General features: G+C 40.5%; 1 protein-coding gene across 1 annotated transcript in view; it reads left to right on the top strand.

The window, feature by feature from the left end:
- The first annotated feature begins 1864 nt into the window (after positions 1–1864).
- Positions 1865–27482, top strand: part of LOC311261684 (GDNF family receptor alpha-2-like) — a 58747-nt gene continuing 33129 nt past the window's right edge. Inside the window, exons 1-3 of the mRNA XM_084360529.1 lie at positions 1865–2521; positions 3742–4098; positions 18164–18250. Coding sequence (XP_084216655.1) covers positions 2470–2521; positions 3742–4098; positions 18164–18250 — 496 coding nt within the window. The 5' untranslated portion in view covers positions 1865–2469. The remainder of the gene's footprint in view (positions 2522–3741; positions 4099–18163; positions 18251–27482) is intronic.

The following is a 27482-nucleotide window of genomic DNA, read 5'->3' as shown; positions in this document are numbered from 1 at the left end:
GAGTGATTTCCCTCAATAGCGGGAACAATGTGTTCAAATCCAGATTTTTTTATCCCATATCGTCACGGTTTTGAGCCGTCACGTGGGGGCACGGTTAACTGACGTACAGATTAAATGCATCTGCATGCACGTGTGTCTCCAGTGCACGTAAATGTATTCTTATTTATGGGAGCATGAACGAAGCCATGTGTATGTGTTTCTATGTTAGCTCCATCTAATTGTACAAGTGAAGAAAAAAAAAGGACTGCAGATGCTTTATGAAGTCAGAATGGAGCAATTAAATACCCACAGAGGGGGTGAATCGTGCAATGTCAACAAGAATAAACTCCCACCATGACAGCTTGGCTCAAGGAAAAAAAATGTGAGGATGGTATTTATCCATATTGCACTATCATGGACGGGAATAATGAAATGCCTGAATAAGAATCCACAATGATTCAGATTTAGCTGTTTTATTCGCTGTGTTTGCTGCTAATGTTTCTCTCTTGATTTCTTGTCTTTTTGTGTTAGTAGAGATTTCTCTTTCCTCTTGAGCATACTGCTCAAGCAACTGTGAACTTAATACAATTTATGCAACTGCTCTTCAGTGAGAAATCTACTTGAATAACTAAATGTCTTCTTTATCTGCTAAACTAAAAAAAAACCCCACAGAAACTGGTCTTTTTGCTCAAAAAGCACAAACCATACTGTGTTGAAAAATGCATTTCAGCAAAAAAAAAAAAAAAAAACGATTGAAGAATCAGTGGTATGAGTTACTGCAGGACAGATGCAAGATACATTCATGGTGTTGGCTGTTGCTTTACAGCGTCCTCATAATGACAGAGACTTCAAACTCTGGGGGGAGAATAAGCCCAGGCCAATATAGGCAGAATGAGGCTGATTTTGCCATTATAACGGCGAGCTCTTTTCCCTGTTGGATGGAAGCCTGGGCTGACAGTCAAACATCATTATGAGCCAGTGGCCTTGCAGTTTGTCACTGTCACGGCCTCTAAATAGAGACTTTGTTTTCAAGATTTGTAAAGATTTATGACATTCCTGGCACTATTTAAGCGATGATGCACAGCAAAGACGTTTTGTTTAATGTGAAACCACTTTGAAAAATGGCAGATTCTGTGGATTGTGGTCTTATTTCTTCCAGAGCGCACACATAATACGAGGCATTGTGCTCATTTTTTAAAATCTTTCTCTCAATCAGAGGAAACACAGATGTCGCGTGAAGTGTTGGGGGTATTCGCTGCAATGAATGATGACATTTTCACCGTCATTGTTGGGTCGAGCCTTGAACCCTGTCCTCGAAAATGATCTGCAAATTTCTATGAGTCGTGGGACCGAAGCCAGGATGACCTAGTGGCCCTAAATACTGGAATAAAAGGCTCACTATCTGCTGGGTGACCGGATATTCTTTCCAAGACTGCAAGTAGCCAATGCACTTATTATTGTTTCCTACTTCCTTCCTGGGTGTGTTGCAGCTGTGGCCTCATCACTCCTACAGTTGTATCTTAAAGACTCCCCTGTGAAACAGATAGTAATGATAGAGGAAGGAATAAATACATGAATCACAGAAATGTAGAGGCTTCCACCAGAAATCCTCAAGCAATAAACCCCTTGGAGATCAAAGAAATACCTCACAGGCCATGTGAGGTCACTATAATTCCACTGCTGACTACCAAAGGTGCTCCATCCACCAGCTCCCTGCAGGAAAATTACAGGAATATCCTGGTGATTTTTCTATAGGGGAACATTCATTACAGGGCCTACTCGATGTGCCCGCGTCCCCACCGGCAGCGCCCTCTGCCGGCCCGCTCAAACTCCTCTTTATAAAGTGCCGTGATGCCTCGACACACATGCAGTCAGTGCGAAAGAAGCGTTCACTCCCTCCAGAGGAGCGCACAGCTTTTTTCTTCTTCTTCCAGGGAGCCAGTGGTGGGAAAAAAATCCAGTCAGCGTTCTGTTGCACTTTCAGATGAGTTCTTCTACCTCGTTAGAGATATCGGCATAGCTGACAGATCATTTGACGCCAGTTTAAGGGATGTTTTAGGGACAAATTGTCTCCAAGGGGCAATTGGAGCGGGCAGCCTGAGCCCTTATAATGCGGAGAGATCAAGTCTCAGTAGTTTGTCGGTATGAACGCAGCACAGACGGACCCTGAGAAACTGCTTTCATGGATTGACTGATTGATTGATTGACATTTGATTTTTTATTTTTTTTGCATTATCAGAGGATTTTCCTGCCTGCGTCGTGGTTAGTCTAAAATCCCCTAAAAAAAAAAAAATATTTAAAAAATCGCGGATTATTTTTTTGGGATTCGAGGATTTCTTTTTTTTCTCCCGTCTTTAATGAGGATATTGATTTTTTCACAGTTAGACTACAGCCTGGGTCAAGGATCCGGAGAGGGGAATTAACCTTTCACAAGGTGGAAATATTAGTGTTTTTGGAGCCTAACTCATCTGTGCTGCCGCTGAGCCCAACATGAAGTCTGACACTGTGTGGATGTGCGTTCACATCTTTCTTCTGCTCTTAGGTGAGAAGTGAAATATGGATTTAACGTGCACATGCAATTGTGGGCAATTTATGAATTTTCACACATCATGTTATCATTCTTTCTGTCTCTGGTTGGTGCCCACTTTTCTCACGCAGGAGTTGTTTGAGCGCACAAGGTTATTCCTCTTATTTATCCTGTGCGCTGAAATACTGATGGGCGTTCATGTTCTTGCAGGATGCTCTGATTAGATTATGTTCAGTTATCACCCATAGCTTCAGATCGAACTTGATATGTGCGAGTGAATCACTTCTCCTGGATCCATTAACCAACCACAGCTTCCATAGTAGGAATAGAAAGCTCATTATTGTATCAGCAGAGTCCAGCTTTCGGCCAGTGAATGTGAAATATAGGAGGTGTTTTCAGTTGCACACTTGTGTTTGGTGGAATATGAAAATTCATCATCATCAATATCAGCAGCAGCAGCAGCATAATTATCACTATATGTATCCGTAAATGCTGCTTCAAATCAAAAATCTAAATAATCCGGCACATAAAAATATTTCCACAGTTAACTACACAGTAACTTCATGTTACTCTCTCCTGATTCTGATGCAGTATCCCCTTTTCCTTTCCGAGCGCAGTGCTCCACATCACCACAAGGGGTCTCTCTTGTCATTTCACCAGAATCTTCTGCACTTTGCTTGACTCCTGTCAAACTGCAACACCTGAGAGTCTCTGCTGCTCTGTGGATCACTGTTTACTCATTTTAAGCTCATTTTCTGGCCACCCAGATGTGAACTGAGTGTAGTTCACATCTTCTAAGTGCTCGTTTGATGTGTGATAATTAGATATCCGTCACTGATCAAGTCTTCCTTTGATTGGAATTTAATAGGAAACTGAAAGCTGCAGTTGTTCTAAAAATGCACCGACGTGACTACAGCTTATTACGAGTAAATCACTGTGTTTAAAGCAATGGGGCATAACAAGACCCCATGTAGAGATGTTTAGGATTCATGTGGACCGTGAAGAATGTAACTGTCTCGTTAAAAAGATGCCTTTGCAAGTGTGGGCATGTCAGTGCCATCAAACCTCTTTATTGTTCCCACATCTAACCTGTTGCATCGACATTAAAAAAATGAAAATCAGGTTTTATAATATGTGCCTGCACTTGCACACACATAAACAAACACAAAATCCTTGACACGTTAATTTACACTTTCTCTTGCCACCTCCGCCTCTGTCTCCTGGTCCCCACCTAGATAAGGCTGCAAGTTCCTGGGATGGTCCCTCAGCTTTGTCTGTGTCCTTGGCCAATGATTCCCCAGGATCTCCAGACGCTGGGTCTGGGCCCGCAGCTCAGCCAGAATGGGTGGACTGCATCCAGGCGAGTGACATGTGCAACCAGAACCCTTACTGCAGCTCTCGGTACCGGGTGATGCGCCAGTGCCTTGTGGGCAAGGAGAAGGAAGCCATGCTGGACAACAACAGGGAGTGCCAGGCTGCCTTGGAAGTGCTGCTGGTTAGTCCTCTGTATGACTGCCGCTGCAAGAGGGGCATGAAGAAGGAGCTGCAGTGTCTGCAGAACTACTGGACCATCCACATGGGACTCACTGAAGGTAGGAGGCAGATGGTTTTACGATTCTCTGTCTCACAAAATTGATCTCACATCATGTTTAACTGTGTGGCAATTTCAGATCCATGAATAGACCCATAATAACACCTCGGGAGTCATGCAGCTTCTTTCTGAAACAGCAAATGTATTCATGTGAAATTTCATGTTTTTCTCAGTCTTCGTATTATAAACGATCTGGGCCTTCAGTGTCATTTGTTTTCCTTCTGTATTCTCCCAGTGGCTGTGAATTCATCTTCCAACATGTTCAAGGTTTTGTTGTTTGAATACTGGTATGTACAGCAGGGCGTCTCAGGGCGTGAGTCTCATGGCCACGCGTACAAAAAGAGGCGTATGTTCTGCTGCAGTAAGTGGTGTGGGTCTGTGGTTGTGTAACACGCCATTATTGATATTAATGTGTATGACTTAGCGCATTCTGCAGCATTATACATTTATTTTAAATGAATCTTCCGATCTCAAGCACCAGTGTACTTTCCGAGCAAAGGAAAGAGGGTTGTTCACCACACCCAGTGTTGATGCCCTATTCCCTGATGCCCTCTTACAGTGATACCCAGAAGCCCCTGATGAAAAATATATGCTTTCCTACTTTCCTCACCCTCTCGAAGGTAATGGATCTATAATGGGATTACATTACGTAGACCTGTTATGGTAGACTTATTGGTTTTCACCTAAAGTGTTCCATATTACCATGTAATTAGGTTGCATTTGTATAGCGCAGTGGCCCTTATGTGTCCACTTACACTGGACGTAAAATAGCACTCTAGTTGTTATATTGAAACCTTCAGTAGAGCATGCAGCAGCCTCCTGGTCTGACATAAGTCTTGGTCCATCCTTAAGGGTCAAAGGCACACAGTGTTTCATATGAAGACAAATGGGACTGAGTCAGAGCTGCTAGAGATGCCGTGCCCCGGGGATAAGGCTAAAGGGGGACCTTAACCCAAGAGTGACATTTCTTCATGCTTGCGCACGTGGCCAAAGTCACTGATACTGATGTCAAGTTTCGTGGCACGTAAACACGAACATGTACTCAGCTGTTATGACACGTGGGCTAATGGTGGAAATGTTGCAAAGTCGCTGAGCTCGGAGCATTCCGAGCTTTTGTGTTGTGATCCGTGAAGTGATTCGCCAGGCTGACTGCTCATAGCACCAGCTACACTTCATCAGACTGATGGTAGCAGAGGGTCCCTGACATGAGTTCAAGGGAAATGTAATGACATGGATGCTCCCCAGGCCTTCTGTCTCCCTTTCTGTCTTTCTCTCCTTTTTCTCTTTTGTGAGGATTTCTGTTCTCCTTCTATGCCTCTTTCTCGCTCTTCTTCTTCTTCTTCTTTTCACCATTAAATAGCTGCATCAGTCAAAGTGTTTGTGTTTGAATGAATCATGCAAGTTGTCTGGCTGTCATGGATAGAGACCTTCTGCGCCTGCGGTATGCCCTTCACAGAGCCTGTGTTTCTTTCCGAATAAATGCCTCTCAGCAGTGTCCCGTTTTGGCCCTGTCGCCCTCAGAGATAAAACCTGCTTTAACACAAACGAAAAGCTCTTACAGTGCAGCTTTAATCTAATCACGATCCATTGTGCAGTCAAGCAGGCTTTTGTTAACTGGAAACAATCTATGTACAACATCCATCTCTGGAAACAAACACGAAGGGCTGAATCCCAGCAGACCCTTCGAAATGGTGCTAAACCACCTCCAAAATGATTTCTGGTCATAACAGGAAGGTTTCGATGTAGTAATTGGGTTAGATAATGTGTAATGTAGCTATGAAAGTTTTATTTTTCTTGTGGGTAATGTGGAAAGATGAAGAGTGCAGGAGCATATGAGAGAAAAAGATAAGAAAAGCGAGGAATTAGGGATTAAAAGAAGAGTAGAGCTCGAGAAGGTGAAAGGAAGAGGATGAAAGATGAGGGCAGAGATTGATAAAGACCTGTGTACTTTTTACTAATGTGTTAAGCTCTATGTGAAAAATAATGTACGATGGCTTAAGGACAAACATATTTAGCCATTTTGCACATATGGCCACTTTTCTGCAGCCTTGGGCCATTACAAAGCATAGAAAGAAACAGTCTGTAGAAATCTAGCTCCAGCGTTGGCATGTTTCTTATGACCTGTGTTGACCGGGGGGCAGAGAGTTGGTCTGCAAGCTTGAGGGCTAAACCATTGTGTCTGTGAAGGGAAAGCTGATGTCGACTGGGGATGGACTAGGATTGAAACAATGCCCAGACCAGCCCTACACAAAGAGCACACAAATACTCCACTGCCTCGGGCGAGGTTAGCACACTGACTTATTTCGTGTGTATTCTATTATTCTTCAATTAAATACGGAATCAAAGAAATCTAGAAGTCAACAGTTCAATGAAACATGTGAACAAGAATAATCATCTAGGCCTAAGTGGGCGAACAGGAAGAAAATTGAATGCCTTAAATTTTAATAATTTTAGCAAGATTAAGGACTCACTATTCACTGTTAGGCTTCATATTAAAGGAGATATATTATGTTCATTTTCAGGTGCATGATTTTTTTAGGTTACTACTAGAATAGGTTTACATGCTTTAAAGCTAAAAAAACACATCAGTTTTCTTATACTGTCTCTCTGAAACACTCCTGTCTCTTTAAGAGCCCTCTAGTGTGCTGATTGGTCAGCTCACGCACACCTGAGCACGCACTGCTCACCATGTCTCTGGTCAGTTCTGCGTGCTTCCAGTTAGCTTCACTTCTCCCGTGAATGTAAGCATAAATTAAGCAAATGTGTGACATGGTGACGTAGTGTGATGTTAAGAAGTAACAGATTTAAGCGCGGGCCTACTGACGAGGCGTTTCAGGAGCAGTGTTTTCCGTGGGACAGAGGAGCTCCCGTTGGCACAGACTTTGGGATTTTTGACTTTCAAGACAGTTTATGTGCACAAGAACCTTTTCAACACACTGAAGGAAATAAAAAACATAATAGGTCTCCTTCAAAGATCAGTTTTTTTCTTTAAAGAACTTTATGACAAATTCTACATAATTCTTTTCCACATTGTGCATAATAGAGAAAAAAAATATGCATTTGTATAGGGCCATGTGCGCTTCTTTAACCGGGTTAGAATTAAGACTTATCTCAGCAGATAAGACTGATGTGTGAATGAAGGAAGGATAAGATTAGTACAAGCCTCGGTGGTTTGCACTTGTAAGAGATGACTGTATTTGAAATATGCACATCACTACGTACTTGTTCTATAAGATCTTTATTTTGCCGATCAAAAGGACTTTGTCAACCTTAGACCACGAGGCATTAAGTACTCATCATCTGAATTGCTTTAGGAGCTGCACTTCTAGAGATAAGGACTATCTGTTAAGGAGGTGAAGCAACCTTGGACGGATCTGCTTCTTCGAATTAGTTACTTTGCTGCTTCATCTCTTTCTCCAGCCGGCGAGATTTATGTCGTTCAGCTACAAAATGGTTGCATTAGCAACAGTATGAGCTCAGTCCTCAAAGAAATGTTGACTCATATTTCTCAGATTGTTTTATTTAATTAATTTTTTTTTGTATTTGTGATGAAAAAGTGTTGAAACCGTCGACAGATTGTTGGAATGGGTCCTGAGAATATTCTAATTACAGTAATGATCCATATGGAGTGGAGAATACACTCAAGACTCGAGTATTCACAGGTACTTTTTAGTCCCTTGTTATTATTTTTAATATCAGGTGTTGCACATGACCTCCAAGTAGACAGAAAAACGAAACACCTGCAGTTTGATCGTCAAAGATGTAGAGTTGGTGTGTATTTAGTCACCATCTGCCAATGAAAATAAAAATAAAACTTGCCCTTCACCCCACTCACCAGAGAGAGGTTCGAGACAAGACAAGTAGGCCGAAGCAGTTTGTATTAGTGTATTAGTTCAATTTAATCAGAAAATAGTCAGAGGTGGCAAAGGAACACACATTCTTTACTCAATAAGAAGTTCATATACTTGTGGAAAAAAAACAGATTCTGGTAAAAGTAAGAAGATACAGGCCCTTAAAAGTGTTCTCAAAGTTTAAAAGTAGAAAGTGTCCCTCTGAAGGATATTTCTACCAGCCATTTGTGTGCAAAGCTAACCGTACCTCACGTCATATTAATATAATTCAAAGACTATTCACCTTAAAGGTAGAATCCGTAAACGCACCAGAAAGATTGTTGAATCTCATTCCCAGGACGTCAAATACAGACATTTTGGGTTGGTAAAGCACCCCAAGCACAGCAAAAAATTGAAAAGTAGGAAAATACAGACAAAAACGAGACACTAACACGCCTTTTCTCCCCATTCGAGTCTCCCTCTCCGTCATCTTTTATGTAGTCTTGTGATGTTGGAAAGGCGATGGCAACGACACAAAATGAAAATAATTGATCATTCCCCTGAAATGCATTAAAACTAAAGTACTGAGCCTTTTTTGTAATATGTAAGGAGTAGAACGTACAGATATTTGTGTTTAGATATAGGGAGTAAAAGTTAAAAGGTGTCAGAAAAATACATACTCAAATAAAGTACAGATACTTGAAAAATCTACTTAAGTAAAATATTTGTACCTGGTTATGTCCCATCTCTGGATAGTTCAGTTATATTTTAGATGCAAATCTTGAAGTTTTGTGTCTAAATTTTCCTCTCTAGTTGAGGTTATTCATGGCATGTCTTGGTTGCCATGGAAGGACAAACAATGGTTTATAACGGACAGAAGGGAATATGTGGTGTCACCTTGTATGTGAGGTGCGTGTTAATTACCCACTCAGGTGGTGTGACGTCAGCAGATGTTGTTTCTGCAGACAGTTCTGTGCTATCAAAATTAATTTCAGATTAAAGTGGATATTGTTCACGCGCAGGTTTTAAACCATTGTGTTAAACAGATCGACATGCACCTCTCGTACGTCTCTTTCTTGTGAGAATTCACGTCTCCTTCAGTCTGATAACTGAAAATGTCATACTTATTTGAAAGCAGACTAAAGAGTCCACCTTGAGACTGTAAAATTAATCATTCAGTCTTTTGTCAAACCAGACTCACCATAAAATGCACCCACTCGAAAAGGCCCTAAGGCTGCTATGTGTCCTGTGGTCGTGAGATGTAACTTTAAATTATGTTGGTTATAGCAAACAAGGTCCAGACACTTAGGAGTTGCATGAGCCCTCCACTTAGCCCAGTGAGGGGCCTGAATCTTATATAGCACCATTCAGACACAAAGCAAATTCAAAGCACTTTACAAGGGCAAAGAAAAACATTAACAAGTCAGACATTAGGAACATTTTAAAATTGACAATAAAATAACATCAGGCAAAAAAATAGTTCCAGATGAGTTACAAAAGTTATGTATTTTAAACCCTGATTTAAATGAACTGACGGTTGAAGCAGACCTCAGGTCTTCAGGAAGAGAACAGAAACAAAAGGCTGCTTCACCTGGCGTGGCTTTGATGCTGAGAACACTGAGTCAACCTGTCCCAGGTGGCCTGAGAAAGCTGTTTCAAAGTGAATTGCTACTAAGAAAACAATGACAGCATAACTCAATACCAGTTATGTGACTAAAGTAATTTGGTCCAATTCCTAAAAACAACTCCAGAGTCATTTTTTCTTTGATCAATCAGGAGAGACTTTGTTCTGAATTAATAAATATTTCCTGCAATGTGCACATCAGATGAGAAATACTTTTGATGATTAGGCCCCATCGTGATGAACTATTATATTTTAGGAGGGGGGGGCTGTAGGAAGTATAGGAAACCCCTTGATGCTTGTGGTGGTGATGGGCTGAAGATGAATGGCTTAAGATCTGGATTTGATGAGGTGGACTCTGATGAGCTCGACCTGGGCACTGGATCTGATGACCTGGAGGTGAATGAGGTGGAGGAGGGTCACAAAGATTTTGCACTGATATGACAACTGAGAACAGCAGAGAGGAGAACAGATTTAGAGTTTGATAGAAACGACATGATTGGTCGTTTTAATCGTGGCAAGATGTGGTTGGTTTAACTGAAGGAGTTAAGCTGATTAAGAAGTAGGGAGAGAGAGAGAGTGTTGTCCAAGAATGAATATTAAGATGGTCTTCCTGATTGAACTGAGCTTCATTATTGACTAAGTTATTTAACCTGCTCAAAAAGTAAGACAATGAATTTAGTTTGTATTATATTTATACTATATTTAGTAAAATACATGTACTTTTCAATACAAGATATACCAAAAGTGTGCATGCAAAAGGTGATTAGGAATCCTGAACCACAGCTGGAACCACTCAAGGTTGTTTGGATCAGAAGGTGGATGATTCGATCCCTGGATCCCCCAGCTGCAGTATCCTCGGGCTAGATACTGAACCCCAAATTGCTCTCGATGGATGTTTCAGAGGTGTGGGAGCGTTTGTGTGAATGGTTGAGCATAAAAATATCATGGGGCACTTTAGATAGGAAGCGCTGCATCGCTCCTGCTGAGCAGGCTGGCACCTCGCATGGCAGCCTCCGCCGTCCGTGTGAATGGGTGAATGTGACAAGTGTTGCAAAATACTTTGAGCAAGTCTATTTAATTTTAAACATTGAGCTGACAGCCGGACCACAACATAAAACAGAATATCTCAGTTATGAGCAGATTCAGGGTCTTAATGTGTGTGGATTTGTTGTTCCTGCCCACCACCATGGAAATAATCGAAATACTCAAACATAAAATGAACAGGGTACAACAAGTATTTCGAGTCATCGTGTGTCAAGTCGAGTTATGAAGCTTTATCTTCCAAGTCCAAGTCGAATCTCGTGTCATTTATTGTGTTTATTGATGTGTCATTTTTGAAAAATAGCTATTTGACACATTCCAGCAGGTGTTGGAAACTATGTTTCTGCAGCATTTGAAATGTTTAAAATGCATCATTTACCAGCGGGAATCTGAATAACAAGGCCTGAGGCTATGTGGGGTCAGATTTCCTTCTTAATTACCATGCTGCTGTTGCCTGCCTTAAGGCTACTGTACTGCCCTGAAAGGCTAAAGGGTATTATAACGCCGGTCTTTGCATTATCAGTAATGGTGCTACTGATGAAATGTTAATTGTGTTTTCTAACGGAAAATGGCAGCTGAATTCAATGTGTCAATGCAGCCATCCTTGATGGATAATGGGTGGTTTCTGCTCTGAATGAGCCTGTGTCGGCGCAAGGCAATGAGGTCTTGCAGTTTGAATCTATAAAAGTAGTAATTACTAAGAAAGAAACATTGGCTGCTACACACAGGGATAATGTATAGGCAGCTGTGGTTCTCTTTCAATTGTGCCCTGGGCCTCATGTGAATATCGCCTTGTAGGTTTGCAGCAGAATTGGACATTTAAACGATACGTTTCACACCTCCAACATACATTATTTCACAGCCTCAGCTATGAAAACATAGCCTGGGTCTCAAAGTAGGAATCGAAGATCTTTTGTGCGGACCTTTCACAGCAGTTTAATTAGTTGAGCCAACTTCTATTGCAGATAGAGAAAGGGGGGCTCCACCAGTGCTCCACACCAGTTTGTTCATTGTGAGAGGCGACTGGACGAGAATATCAGACAGTTTTGTGGAATGATTTATTTTCTCCATATTCAGGAGTGTCACTGCTGCAAAGGTCACCTTCTGAATATGTCACTGCGTCATGCTAATACCACAGGTTGGCCCTTAATGCTGTGGGAAGGTGGATGAAATGGGCAGTGTGTAGGAATGCTGCGCACATCATGATAGACTAGAAGAGAAATGGAGAGAGCCAGAGAGGGGACAGGAGGTGACGACAGGCACGATAGATAGATGATGAGGGGGGAAGAGACAGAGAAAACCAAAGAATGAAAGAGCGAGAGGAAGAAAGAGAGAGTCATGAGGGGAAACCACGGAGGAGGGGGGGTTACAAAGGTACACAGTATTCCTGGGTGAAACCATCATTACTATGAGCAATGGTAGCAGTCACCGGCCATTACCTTAGCCATCCACTGTCATAAGCAGAACATTTTTCCAGCCTGCCCCGCATGTCAGGGGAGAGGGGAAGCAGGCTCTTGCATGCTGAATATGTCCTCTCTGCTTCTCCCTGCCTGCGCTGGAGACACAGTCGGCACTCGCTAGGTGGCTACTTTATCATCAGAGGAAGGGACCTGTCGATAGCTTCTGGACGTGATCAATAAGGTTTTTCAGAGCGCTCCCTTCCTCGTCCTTTTCATTCTCCCCTTTTAATCTCTCATCCCAAAATGTGAAAAGGATCAGTGAAATGCGGTGACAAAACAGGCACTGTTTGTCCTCATAAATCTGTCTAATGATTTTCTATACTGTAAGGTGAACTGTGAGAGATGACTCCCATTCACTGTGAGAGCGGTATAGAGGGTGACAGCGCGGCTGAAATGAGGGGCCGAGTGAGTTCTCAGGCTCTCTATCAGACGGGAGAGTGAGTGAGTGACGGCCCATTCTGCTCAGTGAATACTGTCATGATGTGGGCATTAAGACTCACTCCTGGCAGAAAGGTTTCACAGCGGTGCTGAATGAATGCGCATCGCAGAAGTAGACTACCAGACCCAGCGGCTGTCAACATGCCATGGTTACCTCTCTCTCGCTCTCTCTCTGTCTCTCTCTCTGTATGTGTCACTCTTTTCTCTGTGTAATTAAATGAAATAAGTCAGCCAAGTTTTCTTTCTGGTGAAATTCAAAGCACAGAAGTCAAACACAAGTTATTTACACTGGAGACACTACAGGTGAGTAGGGTCCAAACTTTAAACTAATAGATATAACCATGGAAGGTCCTCAGTTAATTACTAAGGCAATTATTTATTGTAGTAGTCCATTTTCTGAAATTTTGTGTTTAAATATGTGAATGAGGCATTACATGCGAGTATTTGACAATCTGATCATCAGATAAAACCAGATTAAAAGTTATTGTTTCATCTTGTTGACATATTAGAGCTGAATATTTTTTAACGGAGGGGAATTTGGGTATCTGTTTTGATTACTCCACAAATTAAAAAATACTGTCAATAACCATAACGAAATGAAACAAATCACACGGCTCACATTATTTTATGCACCAATGGAGTGATGTTTCAGGCAAACCTGCTCTTCACAAGTCTGAAGTGACACTGCACAACACTATCTTATGTTCACATGAGAGCAAGCAACACTTGCTAGAGGGAAGACACGACATCCGTGTCTCCAAAACACGCTCGTACAAGAATAACCCTTAAAATCAATGTTCACCGTGTTTTTAAGATTAAAAATGATGATTAAATCGATCGATCGAGAATATGAACGAATCCTTTAGTAAAAACCTTCAGAATATAGATCGGAATAAACCTGGAAAGTTTGTTGTATGTATGTACTTTTTGAGAAAACAGGCTCTAAAGACGTGTTGTACAATTCCATACATTTAGACCAAAAGATTCTGAATAAGGTAAACATTTTAACTTGTATATATCACCACAAAACTTGAACTTAAATATATGCTGATTTGCGTTGGGTTAAGCCGGGTTTAGACTTGTTGCTTCATTGTTGTTTAATACTGCCAGACTCCTCGTCCCAGTGCCTCTCTCCACTCCGCTACCAGAGAGCAACAGCAGCTGACGTTTGTTTAGAGTCCGCTGACATACACTAACGACCACTTCCAGCACAACACAGATGTTCCACAGAGCCCCTTTAAACTTTCCCGTTTGATTAGTTACATAAAGACATTATGTTTTGTATTACAAGTCTTTTTGATGTTTAATGAGATTTAAAAAACTAAAACAAACACCTGAATGTGTATTTTGGATCTTTTTCTTCCTCTAGTCTGAAAAAAAAGACATGCTATGGTAGCAAAATAGCCCAAATCTTTTTAAAAATTGACTTTTGCATGAAGAAAATGTTTTCACCTGTAGTGTCTCGCCTAAATCATTTGGGTTCTCAACCATCTGTTACCAATGCAGCAGCACTAATCTTGTTTACAGTGAGTTTCTGAATATTGGCTGTTTAAGCTGCTGTAAATTTGTAACATCCAAAATGACGGTGCTTCTGTTTGTTCATATTGATATAATGTATAAAATGGTGAGGAGAGGCTGATAAATTGGGCCGCACCGCTGCTGCCTGTTTTTAATGTTCTCCCCAATATGCTGCTACGCCATAAAGATGATAGCCGTTTTTACTTAAGTTTTGCAGGATTTACACCCTATTCAACATTTAGCACCTGACACCAGGTATTAAAAAGCTGATTTAGTTAAGCGAGTGTGTAACTATTCGTATTAACATTACAGTCGCATAGCCAAGGGGAAGGCTGGAGATTTCAGCACTCATTTTCTCAGCTGTGTTTGCCCACCACGCCACGCTGGATTGGAATTGTGACTTGAAATATTATTCTGAGCTAATCCAATATTCTATTTGTATGGTTTGAAATTGAGTTTAAAATGTCAATATCACTTCAAAAGCTGAGCCGTTAACTGAATTTGTGCTTCAACTTGTGTTCTGTTAAGCACAACTCGAGGAAGGATGCATTTGCGGTGTCACTTCATTCATTTCTATCTTTCCTTTGTTGAAAACGAGAACTTTATGGGAGGGAATTGAGGGGAAAGATGAATGCATCTAAACCTAATGTAATAAAAATGTGAATTCCCATATTCCACTGGTGCTACCTCTGGTACATTTCTATAGAATACAAATGTGCTTTGAGAAGTGATTAAAAGAGGAAAGTGTTCTGGCCAGCCTTATCTCCACTGACAGCTCATTTGCAAACTTTAGGAGCTCTGACAGTGGAAGCTTGGTCACCTTTTGTTACCAGCCGGGTTCGTATATAACCAGCAGGGCTCTGCTGAGGACCTCCGGCTGTGCTCCAGGCTGCTCAGGCTGTGCTAATCTTTCTTTGTATATAATTAATATATTACCAAAGGTAGTGTTGCGATATATTACTATCATTTAAATAAGAAGAATGTGCTATGTAACAGGAGTGTTTTTTCCACTGCCTACAGCAAAAATAGATGTACACTATAAATCTATATTAAACAGGAGCACAATCAGTATAGGGCACCTTTAAAAAGCAAAACAAGGTGAATGACATTTATTAAAATTGACTTTGCTTCAAGCCATAAACGGTTTGCCAAGAATGTCACTAAAAAAATCTATATGACAGTTTCCATCACCTCAGGAGTTTAGCTTCATTGATAATGCATATGAAAAGGATGAGTGATGGCGCCCAATGGCTTCATAAAACCCCTTATGGCAGAAGAGAGGACTGTGAATTCACTTAAAAGCCGCATTCCTCTCATGGTGTAACTACGAAAAAAAGAGCTGATTGTCTGTCTGAGCCGTGGCGGTCATGCTCCACACTGTCAGAGCAAATGAAGTCAAACGGAGGCTTAATTACAGCGATAAGTTGTTGCCCTGTGGCTAAAAACATCTTATCGCTAAACAGCTGGGAAGAATTTTCTATTATGAATGCATAATTGGGTCCAGGGTGACTGTCAAAGAGCAGTTTTTTTTTTTTACACAGTGCAACAAGGCCTCCTGCTGCGAGGTTTTTAACATCCTAAGGCTGTGTGTGATTATAGTGTGTTTTGCAATTTAATGATTCAGCACGGCTTGTAACATCCATGTAAATAAGCTTTTAATATTCATTAACTACTGCTGCCTTTGTGGTTGGACATTATTGTTTCATAGGATGAACACAGCACACACTGTACAGTTCTGCTTTATATTTAACACGGCTTGATTCCCGGCTGATTGTGCAGTGAAGCCTCCCTAATGTGAGGAGCTGCCCAGACAAAATGGTAAGCAACCTCATTACGAGATGTTTTGCTTTTGGCAAAAAATGGAGCATCCTGTGTTCCATGTTGCTCGACAGTACAACATGTTCTTGGTTTACTGGGAGAAGCACTTGACTTTCCTGCGAAATATTTGCCTCTCTTTTGAAAATACACAATAGCTGTATGTCTACCACTAAAAGAAGACATAGCAGGAGGGTTAAGGTGGTTGTTTGCCCAGTAAGTGGTGGTCTTGAGCGCTTGAGAGGCTTCTAAAGCACTATAGCTTTAGAAGGTAATTGTTGTAATTAGACATAGTGAGAGATCTCGAGTCCGGCGGCCACAGGTCCCTCGCTCTTGACAGAAATGTAAAAACTAACATGAGCAGAGATGTCAGTGACACAAAGGCAAACAGAAAAAATCTAGAGAGAAACATACAGATTATATAATATTCATGTAATTTTCCTCTTTATGTGAAGTTCCTTTCTCCTTCTCTTCTCTGTCTCTGTCTGTCTTTTCTTTCCTCGCCTTTGTGTCTCTGGTCCTTTTCTCCTCTGCTATGTGTTTTTTTTTTCTCTTTCTCAAGCACACACACAATCCTCAACTGTGCCAGATGTCGATAGCTATATGTGCTCAGAGAATGGCCAGCTGAGCCGCTCTATCTTGTTATGATTGTAAATATTGATAGACAGGGAGAAGTGTGGAGCTTGGCCCGAAACAATGACTCTGCAGATGTACACAAGTCCGAGGTTGGTTTTCTTTACCCTTCAGATGAATTATGATAGAAAATTCCCTTTAGTAACTCCCTCTTCCATTCATTTTCTATGATAAGTCATTCCTTTTAACCGTGTGCCAGTGCACATGTTCAAATCTTCCTGTGCTTCTGATTAGTTTTTAAGGAGACTTATTATGCTTTTTCATTTTTCCCCTTTCCTTCAGTGTTTTGTGTACGTTGTTGTGCATGTAAAAGATCTCGAAAATTAAGTAGGTCAAAGTTTGCACCATCAGAAGTTCCTCGTCAGTAGTCCTGCCTCTAAATCTGCCAGTTTGTGACATCAGTCACACATTTACATAATGACACGTAAGAACTGATTTAGCACAGCTGCTCTGTTGTTGGTGGTGGTGCTGTGTCAGGCATGTGTGAACTGACCAATCAGAGGAAAGTGGGTATGTGGGAGGGGGGGCCTTAAAGAGACAGGAGCTAAAAGAGAGCGTTTCAGACAGAGGGGGGAATACAGAGCTGCAGCACTGGATAGTATGAGAAAACCGAAACTTATACTGGTACTAACACAAAATAAAATCATTAACCTGAAAATGAGCATGTCTCCTTAAATAGACAAATACAGTGTCTGCAATGTGCATTCCTCTTTCAGTGAAATATCAACACAAAGCTGATGTTATCTTTGCTTTTATTCTTATTTCTGACTCTTATTTGATGATTAAATATGTCCACGGCAGGTATGATAAACACGACTTTATGAACTGGTAAACACACACAAATACACGTTCCACAGCAGCTTTGCCTATTATCAAAGCAGCCATATAAGACAACATTTTATCACCGAGAATCATCTTTTTCCAAGAAGGATGCTGATAAAAAAAATAAAAATAAATAAAAGCTTTATCTATTGGTTGTATCTACTGATTGGTTGTCTGGGAAGCACGATCTTGTACCAACAGGTTTCAGAATTTCTCATTTGTATCAGCGGCTTCCAAACCTTCCTCCTCACAACACCCTCACTGTGTTTCTGTTGGGATCAGAATGCAAAGCTATTACACACTGGAGGGTTTGTCTCAATCACACCGAATGGCTATGAATTTTAAATGCGGGATTAGGGCCTACAGAGAAGCAGGCACATGGGGGAGACTCAGTCAGTTGAGTGCTAATTTGATTTTTAAATTTTGATTTTCTTGTTTCTTTTACAAACGGCTCTGGCAACACTTTGTTAACAGGGAATATTCACTGCTTGTGCTTTAGTCCTTCAATCCAGCCACAGCAGGAACACATCTTCTTACCGAAAGGAAATGATGTGACCATGATGAACATTCTGTTTTCAATATAAAAAAATGATAGGAAATTACATCATCACAGCAAATTACATTTAAATCCAAAACATGCACTCCCTTGATCTATCAAACTAAAGATAGAAGGCTTTCCAAAAAGGAAACATAAACTGAATTTCCTCTTTGTTGTTGTCTGTTTTTCAGGATACTGGAGCTAAAATGCATTCCTGCATATGTTTTTGTAACAGTTATTGATAGTCTGAAATGCTGAAATGTTCTGCTTTGCCAGGAAGACAAACTGCAGAGCAGGTCATCCACATGGGTGTTAATGAATCTTTGTCATCCTCACTGTTGTTTCAGGTGGAGACATGGATGACTCATCACCGTATGAACCCGTGGCACCAAACCGACAGCCTGACGTGTTTCGCTTGGCCTCCATCTCCTCAGGTATCACAGGTTTGATCTTTATCATATGAGTGGAAATATTTGTTTTAGAGAGGGTGAAATGGAGGATCCTTTGTGAGAAAAAACAATGCAGCTGTGTGTTGATCTTTCCTCTCTGGAATTCCACACGTCCTTGGCCTTGCTTATCGTTTGATCTGTCTTGTGACATACGGCGGTTGTTGTCGGCTTGTGAGGTAAATTATAATCTCAGCGCACTATCCCACATTTCTCCCAGCTATCGATTTGATTTTAGTTTGATTTCCTCATTGGCTTACTAATTAAACAGCCCAGCACTCAGCAGGGGAGTCTTTAGACTACTGTTTAATTTACTGTTTATTACCGTCATGGTATCACTAATCAATGGAGATCTTATTATAAAACACAGCTACAACAGTTAATGCAGTGCAGAGATACGAGTTATACAACAGGAGTGATTGGACACAGACGCCTGTCCATTGCGAGAGCTGAAGGCTACAGTGACTTCCAAATTCAATCATCCACTTCTGACATAAATTTCCGGAGGATGTTCTCTTTTTTTTTTTTCTTTTCTTTTCTTTTTTTCTTTGTCTTTTTTGCCAAAAGCAATCTACAAACACTAAAGGCAGCACATTTTCCTTTTCTTTTGGCTGATGTATCTTTGATGTAGTTTTGTTTTATAACTGGGAGGTACAAGAAAGACACGCTTTCTGCATAATCCCCTTAGTGTATCACTTATTTTTGAAAATGCGCTTTTTCTGATATATTAAAAGATGAAGAGAGTACCAATGGATGTGGAAGAAGCGCAGGCTTTGATTACTTTGGAAATTTGAGATTTGATGGCCAACTGCCTTCCCTGATTTAAGTGCACATCCATCTAAAAAAGCATCCAGAGAGCGAAAACTTTCACCAAGGCTGCAGAATCCTCAAAAATTTATACTTTTATTGAAAGAAAATGAAAAGAAGTTGCCTCTGGATTTGAGTTCCACCCCAAAATAGTTATAGTCATAAACAATAATGCTGGTTTATGATTTTTTAGTTTTATTATTTACACTTTTTTACATTTATTAATCCTGTGGCTGAAGTGCCACCTATATGCAAAATCATTCTAAAGGAGCACATATGAGATATCCAGACTAACTGTTTAATGTGGTTGCCCTCGTGTGCCCAACTTTTTCATTTAGGTGCACCAGTACATAATTTAAATGCGCTCCATTATACACTTAAATTTAATTTTGTAACACATTATGTAAAGATTGTTAACAGGACTGAAGGTGTAGATAAATGTTTTTCTCCATTTAAATCACAACACAAGCGATAACTGTTACAGTTGAAAACAAAAATAGATATGGGCTTTATTTACAAAGCCCATACCCAAAAGATCGAAATGCAGGCAATAAATGACAGGCGACAAAAAGGCAACAAGAACAAACCAACGGCAGATGGAAAAAACAGAGAACACAGGAGACGCAGGACTGACGTGAAACAGACAAACTGACAAAGAGAGAAGGAAATACACAGACTTAAAATACACAAAGGAGGAAAGACTAATTACAGGCAAGTGAAACTAATTGGGCAATCAAAAAAGGGTGGGAAGAAACACAAAGACAGGAAGTGGGAAGTAAAACATGACACACGAGGATAGAAAAAATAAAACAGGAAAACAACTAAACCAAAACAATAAAGAAAAAGGAAATTTCGTTAACCTCAATAGTTTAAACAAATAAAAACATTTAAATGTAATGTAAATTACAAGAGAGTGGACAAGAAAAAGGGAGTGTGCTGAATATGGACAGTAGGCCTAAGTGTAGGCGTGATCCAAAAACTTTGAGTCCAGTGTTACTCTAAAATTCTCTTGTTTTTGTTAGTTAAGTGTTTGAACTAAACTGCAAACTGGATTCTCTACTAACAGACATATAGGGTGACAGCTGACTCACATGAATGGGTCCAACGCTGGTCGGTCTGTCTCTCCTGTGGGTAATGACTGTATCCTAATTACAATATCCTAATGTGAATTAGGCATCTCTACTTCTGCTGATGACAAAAGATAAATCAATAGGCCAGTCCAAAATGAAGAGAACTATATTCTAAGGTGGTGATGTCTCACAGTTTCTCTCAGTTGCATGCAATAAATGTGGGAGCAGTACATGGCGTGGACACATGCACACTCACGCAGACATGCGCTGCACATATGCAAGATATACATGGAATCCTGCTTTACACTGACAAGATGATCCACAGAAAATATGTTTAAAAGCTAATATTTGTTGAAAGGCAACTGTCTTTTTACTCAGTTGGTGTTTGTTTATATATTTTTATGGGCTCCATTTTTTAAAAAAATCAGACCTGCCACATTTCAGGCACACTGGTGCCACCAATGAAAATGTTAAGTTGTACAATGGATTTTCCTGGAGCCCTGCATGTTGGCAGTGCTGCACCAGAAACAGGCGAATGGCCAAATCAAACAACATTTTATTGACTTATGTGTGGTTGTTCTGAGATGCCCTGCTAACTAACACTCAAGCCAGATCATAATAAAGAGTACAGATGCTTATCTCTAGCCCACCAGTGTATAAGTACAAGTGCCCTGGTAAATCAAGTAGTGCAGTACAGTGTACCTTCACATATTAAGATACAACAGGGGACTCATTACTGTATCCATTTTGCTTCAGCTGTTTCCTCCACTCTCTCCAAGGTGGAGTATTGGATTTGCTCTCTGAAATCTGTTTAGCCGCAAGCTTTCCTCATTATTTATCATTTTTGAGGACAGAGTAATTGATTGTGGCGCTGAGAGGAAACCACAGGCAAAACAGATAAGTAATTACACACTTGTTTCATGGAAATACTTCTCATTTCGATCACTAAACCACATAATGGTATTCATAATCATGTCTATAAATGTTAAACTGTATGGAGACCCAGGGAATATATGATATCTGGTTGGTTGATGAGGACAGGGGAATGTATACTCTCCAAGAGGCAAGGTGGGAAATTGAAAAATAATCTCTGCTATTTTAAAAGTTTTTGTCTGGGGGGAAGATAAGGGACAGAAGTTGTGATAGAAATGGAAAATAATTCTATACTACTGCACGCACTCACACTCTGGAGTTAAATTAAACAGGCCATATGGAGACTCTGATTCTGCATTGCCCCAAGTGATACCTGCAAAACAATTTCACACAGTTTCTCCTTATAATGTAGTCTGAGCCACAAATTGTTACAGATCTTCAAACTGAAAATTTGCATTCACTGTACACACACAGACAAAAAAGACAATGGCCACATTTAACCCCCTGGGATCTGTCCCTGCAGTGATGGCAATATAGCCAAGGATGGCCTCGTTAGAAAGACAGCAATGAATCCTGCTCCTCCTGCCCCTCCTGCCCCGGCTTGGCCGGCGGTATACACCTGCATCAGCAGCATTTCATCACCTCACTTCTCAGCACAGTTGCATCCAGAGCCAGTGTCCTCGTCACGCCACGTCAGTGCCATTTTTCCACTGATCCCTTTGCTGTGAGGCACAGTGCGGTCTCTAAAACCCTGTTCCTCCACCTCTGCGTGCCATGCCTCTCACCACTAAAGGGTTACTTTGTGTTGTGACAAGGTGGACTGCCTTCAGTGTCACAAAAGCAGCATATTTATGCTATCATTGTGCTGACAATGTGCCAACTTCGAGAAGCTACTGGAAGCTGGGTGAAGGAGCCAGCGAGGTTACCTGGTAACAAAAATAAAATGCTCACTGACTCTGGCTCCCGGGCTCAGTAAATATTGTTTTCCAGAGAGGAGGTTCTACTCAGTTTTTCCGTAGACCTTTCCATAAAACTGCTTTAAATGGACACGAAGCCCAGTTGACACCTGGCACAGTTAGGCTCGCTATCACATGGAAGACATTTGTTCCTCAGCCCATCCAAGAAGTGCAGTGTGAGATGGATTCTGTCACACGCTGGCCCACTATTTCTACATGCTGCTTAAGCAGGCACGCGTTACTATATCATGCTGTCGGTGTCAGGGCAGAGGGCATGTCTATCTGATGATGGAGATGATGCGAAAAGAGCAGATGTTATACAGGAGAAGCAAACATATGAACAGGACAATACTGACAGCTGACAAAAGTGGAAATGACCTCTGGTTACCAGCAAGCGGGAATGCTGTTAGAAACACTGGTGTTCTCCTTTGGGAGCGCTCTTGACAGCAGAGTATATGCAGCACTCACTACGAACAGCTAAGCCTGAAATATGGTGATAGTTAACATGCTGTAAACCTGTAGTTCTTTTAAAGGCTCTGTGGCAAATCTCCCCAGTTAAAACTGGTCTATCTAGTTTTGGGGAAGAAATTTTAATCAGAAGAGAAAGATCCTCATTAATTCATTTCTCTAGGCCTAAATAAACTAAATAAATAAACTGTCTTCGTTTCTGTGACTGGATAAAGGAAATAAACAAACTGACAACACAAGTTCATACTGTTTTACTTTGTTTATATTTGGCGGACCCTGCCAGCTTTCTAGCTTCAAACTGTGTTCATGGGACCTTATTTACCTCTGAGAACAGATTGTTTATTCAATTATGGAAAAAATAAACATTTCTGAGTTTGTATTACTACCTCTTTAATGTAAATATTAAAATTCTGAGTCAGACTTTCTTCTCCAATAGTACATAGTGCCCCTTTAAAGCTGCAATAGTCAGATTCTGATCTCAACGAAACCCTTAAAAAAAATGTTTAGTGTGACTTTGAAGATACGCAACACAAAGTGAGCGATACATTGAGCACTATAGACAACACTGTGTGGAATCTTAAATAAAGCAGAAATGGAAAGATTCAATAATACCACAAAATGTGTTTGTTGCCGTAGGGAGTGACAGAGCAAGTGATTGAGCGAGGGAGAAGAAGATTAGACAACCTCTGCCCTTATTATCAGTGCCTGAGCTGAAAAATTACTATCACAGTGAAAACCATCTAATGGAAGACGCAAAGGATATTGCAGCAAATTTACAGGACGCATGTAAAGTGCTTTTCACAGGTTAAGCAGCAAAACAACCACAGTGCAGGTCAAAGACCCTAGATCGGCAATAAGAGGATTGTCTCTAACATCAGCACTTCAGCACAATCTTGTTCCATTTTTTTACCCGGACATGACTTCTACCACCATTTTATTAACTTCTGGAGGTTAATAATCTAGTGCACCATGACTGAATCAGTAAGTCATATTACCGTACACATTGGATTCTTTTTTAGTTACAGCAGTAGTCATGTCAAAGGAAAGACGTCATACATTCTCGCCTGAAAATACCAAATTATTATCAAGAATGACTCAAGTTAGCAGTCCATCCTAAACGTAAACTCCTCTTGCACCACTATTTACATTTTGGGACAAGTATTACTGCATTGTCCTCAGTGGAGGCAGGAAGAATATGAAGACACGCATTTAACTTTTTGTCACTGGGAACATCTTCATCATCAAATGATAGGGAGTGCTGAGTGAGTCTTTCCCACAGGAAATCTATTGATAATCACTTCTCTCCCCCCAAAAAAACCCTGTAGTCGCTGCAAGAATTGAGTGTAATAAGTGATATTAATGCATATTTCCCCAGTTCTAATCAAATTGGACTAAACACCGGTGGGACTCTAACAAAATCAAACAAAAAGATGAAGCATGGAGATGCTGCAGGAAGGCAAATTTGTCTTCTTTATATTCTCAATGAAAGACATCTCATTGCCGCACCAGGTTTAGTTAGTTCAGAAAATGAATCACCTTTGGGTACTGGCGTTGTCCTGCTAGTTTGTTTGATGCATGCAGGAACCTTTTGTTTCTCAGGGACACTGAATATTAATGAGCATTACTGTAAGTATTGCCAGAATTAGCCAAGAGGATAGTTTTTAATCTTTAGTCCCTGGCCAGGTGTACAGTTGGCAACCTAAAAGCTGGAAACAGGTTTAAAACAACGATCATGATGTAAGGCATGTCAGTTACAGTGAAAAGCAGGATGAAGACATGGGCAGTAAAACAGAGCAAATTACAGTCAAACAACAAGCAAACATACAGTGAGTACAGACAGTTGCATCCTTGCCAACCCTCCTCCATTTTTTGTTGCCCTCTCCTGATCAGAATTCTTATATTTCTTCTGATTTATGACAGTTTTTATCACTTGGAAATGGAGAGGAGACAGAATATTTTAAACCAACTTCAGACGCCCTGGAGAGAAGAATTCCCATTTCTTACGCAACGAAAGGGGGTGTAAAATCGGCCACGTTAAATCTTCTGTCAATCACAGGAGTTGCACCGCATCAATCCCCACAGAGAGAGGCTGTCAAACACAGGGCAGTGGCATGCATATACTCTGGGGCAGAAAATGAATGAATGAAAAGTGAGAAATATTACTTTACACCACAGATTTATGCGAGTTAACACTAGAGGGTGAATTATCCTGTGTTGTTTTCTGAGAATTAAAAGCAAAATTGAAATTATTTGACATAAAAATGCTGTTGTTACTTATTGTTTGGTTGTTTTTATTCTTGCAATATGTAATCATTTTAATTGAAAGCACAAAAATGTACATCTATGTATTGTGTTTTAATACATCTACTGAAGTTAGCATGCCAGCCAGTTAGCCTCAGCTTGTCCCGGCTCGGAAGCTCCTGTGTTTGCGATGTAAACACCAACATTCCTCCGGTGCTAGCTGCCGGCTAACTGAGCTAGCTAACTTACAGCAGCTACAGTTGGCAGCAGTTAGAGTTTACCGTGGTGATATGTTGCCCCCTGTTTGTTTTGATTATGAATTTGACAGGTGGCCGATCTTACATATTGCACCTTTAAATAACACCCGAATGCAGGAAACACAGTGCTTGAATCTCTTCATTTTCGGGGGTTAGGACCCCCAGATCCCCGCTTTGGCTTTGAAATCCGTCCTCTTGTTGAGGTCTCAGTGTTGGCAGGTATGCTTATTTGTTTAATGAATCAATTCATTGTTTGGTCTATAAATCACAGTTTGAAACTCAAAGATATTCACTTTACAATCATAGATCTTCACATTTGATAAGCTAGTTAAAGAAAAAAAATATATTTTTGCTTTCATGGAGAGCGAAATTCATGGAACTAGAGTTACGATGCATAACCACTGTTTTCTTGGTTTCAGTTGCTGTGCAAGTCAATAACCTTCTACTCAAATCAATAAAAAGGATTCGGGAGAGAATCCCTCCCCCACAATGAACCGGCACCCTTATCAAAGCCCAAATGAATGCCGCATTACGTGCGGCATACAGCAAAGATATCATTGACTGTAATTGTTAATATGCTCCATGTGAAATGTATTCTGTTCTCTTGACCCAGCGCTGAGCTAATTAACTTATTAGGAGCAGAGGGCAGCAAAGAATCCTGCATTCAGGGGTCCCTCCAGGAATTAAGTTTAACATCCCTTAGTTAGACCTTCTAACTCTCAGCACTAAGCCTCTCACCTCTCAGCGCAGTGTGCCCACCATCCAATTAAATCCAGAAAGCTGTTTCTACAGCTGGGGGAAAAGGACCAGTGCAACAGCCGTGCTCAGCATGCTGTTGAAATGTTCGACATTTTCACAATGTCCTCATAACAATTACTATTACTTTGGCAAACACTAAGATCTTTTTTTTTTGCATGCGGTCTGAGTGTAACTGTGCATACTTTTTGTTTCTGCAAGGTTTGTCTTGTGTATTCTTGCGATTGTGCCTGTGTGTATTTACATTACTTTGTTTATGTGCTTTGTTATTCTGTGTGAATTTTTTAATCAGTTTACCCTCAGTCCAGTCTTAGCTTGTCTCTCTCAGTGGGTCACTAATGAGAGTTGCTGTTCAAAGCTCACTTCACAGAGAGCCTTTCTAATAGTCAGCGTTTTTCTAACAAGTTTGAATTAAACAACAGTGGATAATCCACAGAAGATGTTTGTTGTTTTAGTTTGCTAGTGCGTTTAGTTATTCCCTGCTCTCAGTGGTGCAGGAGGTATTCAGATCTATTAATAAAAGTACTAATACCACACTGCAGAAACTGAACATTGAAAGTATAACCAGCACAATGTACTTTAAATCATGTGTTATTCTCATTGTGGACGCTGGGGACATGTCCCCACCACTTTTTGTCCCTTTTTAAAAAGGCATAATTTGTACAAGTTTTTTTAAAAACACTTTTCTCTCCATCAGCAGAGTATCTGGTCGAAACCGGCTGCTTGATTCTGTCGCAAAATTATGACAAAATCTTTACGGAGGACCGGATATATAGTGTAGGACACTTTGAACTGAGAGTCATATGCAGGAAAAATCTCTGTGATCTGCATATAGGCAGACTGTGAAATCAGAATGTAACACATTAGATGAACTGATTAGCTATCTAGCAAGAATAGCCTGGGTTTGCAAACATATTTGATCATTTCGTCGTATTTGATAAATATTACAGCACATAGCCCAATAAGATAGGCATGACAGTGCTGCTTGCTAAAGTAGTTTCTAATGTATACTGCACTTTTTTAAACATGTAGCTAGCTACTACTTTTCTATGATTGTTTATCCTGTTGTGCCCCCTAGTAGAGTGGATTTAGAGGAGTGGTATTTTAATTTTATTTTGTGAAATGTATGTTAATTAATGTTAATTAATTTAAAAAACTAACAATCAAATCAATGATTTGAGATCTAGAATTGTAAACTCTGTTCCTCTAATGTTAAAATAGTATTCATCATTGAGGCAGTTTAACTTAACATCTGAAGGTAAGGTTGACTTATTATCTTAAAGCGACATTATGCAACATTTTTACCTTAAAATAACAGCTGCAAAATCAATGTGATGGTACAGTGTCTTGTAAAAGGGTGAACGGTGTCTCAGCCACTCCGCCCTCCTATCACTTGTCTCTGCACTATGTAACTTCAGTGAGAGGAAAGGATCACAGCGTTACATACATGTTAACTTCAAGATGCAAGTTTTCAACACATAACATTCTCATGACATAATGAGTTTTCTTTGTAGTCTGACACATTGTTACACACCTGGGTTTTGTATTGAAGACAGTAGGGGGTTGCACTCAGATAGTGTCAGTGCACCAAATAGTACAAAGTGCCCGTTTCTACATAATGTTGCTTAAAGCTAACATTGCAACATTATTCCTTCAATTGTTTGTCATATTTTAGGGCAGTGATATTGAATATTGTTATCGCTGATGTTGCAGTTGTGGATGTGATGCATATGGATGACTTTTACATGTGCGGTCAGTGTTGTTTCATGCTATTTCTTATTGATGACTCTGT

This window comes from Pagrus pagrus, assembly GCF_965226575.1.
Source record: "Pagrus pagrus genome assembly, chromosome: 8".
In the NCBI taxonomy this organism is placed as follows: Eukaryota; Metazoa; Chordata; class Actinopteri; order Spariformes; family Sparidae; genus Pagrus; species Pagrus pagrus.
Note: the sequence above shows the minus strand (reverse complement) of the source record. Positions and strands in the feature narration are given on the sequence as shown.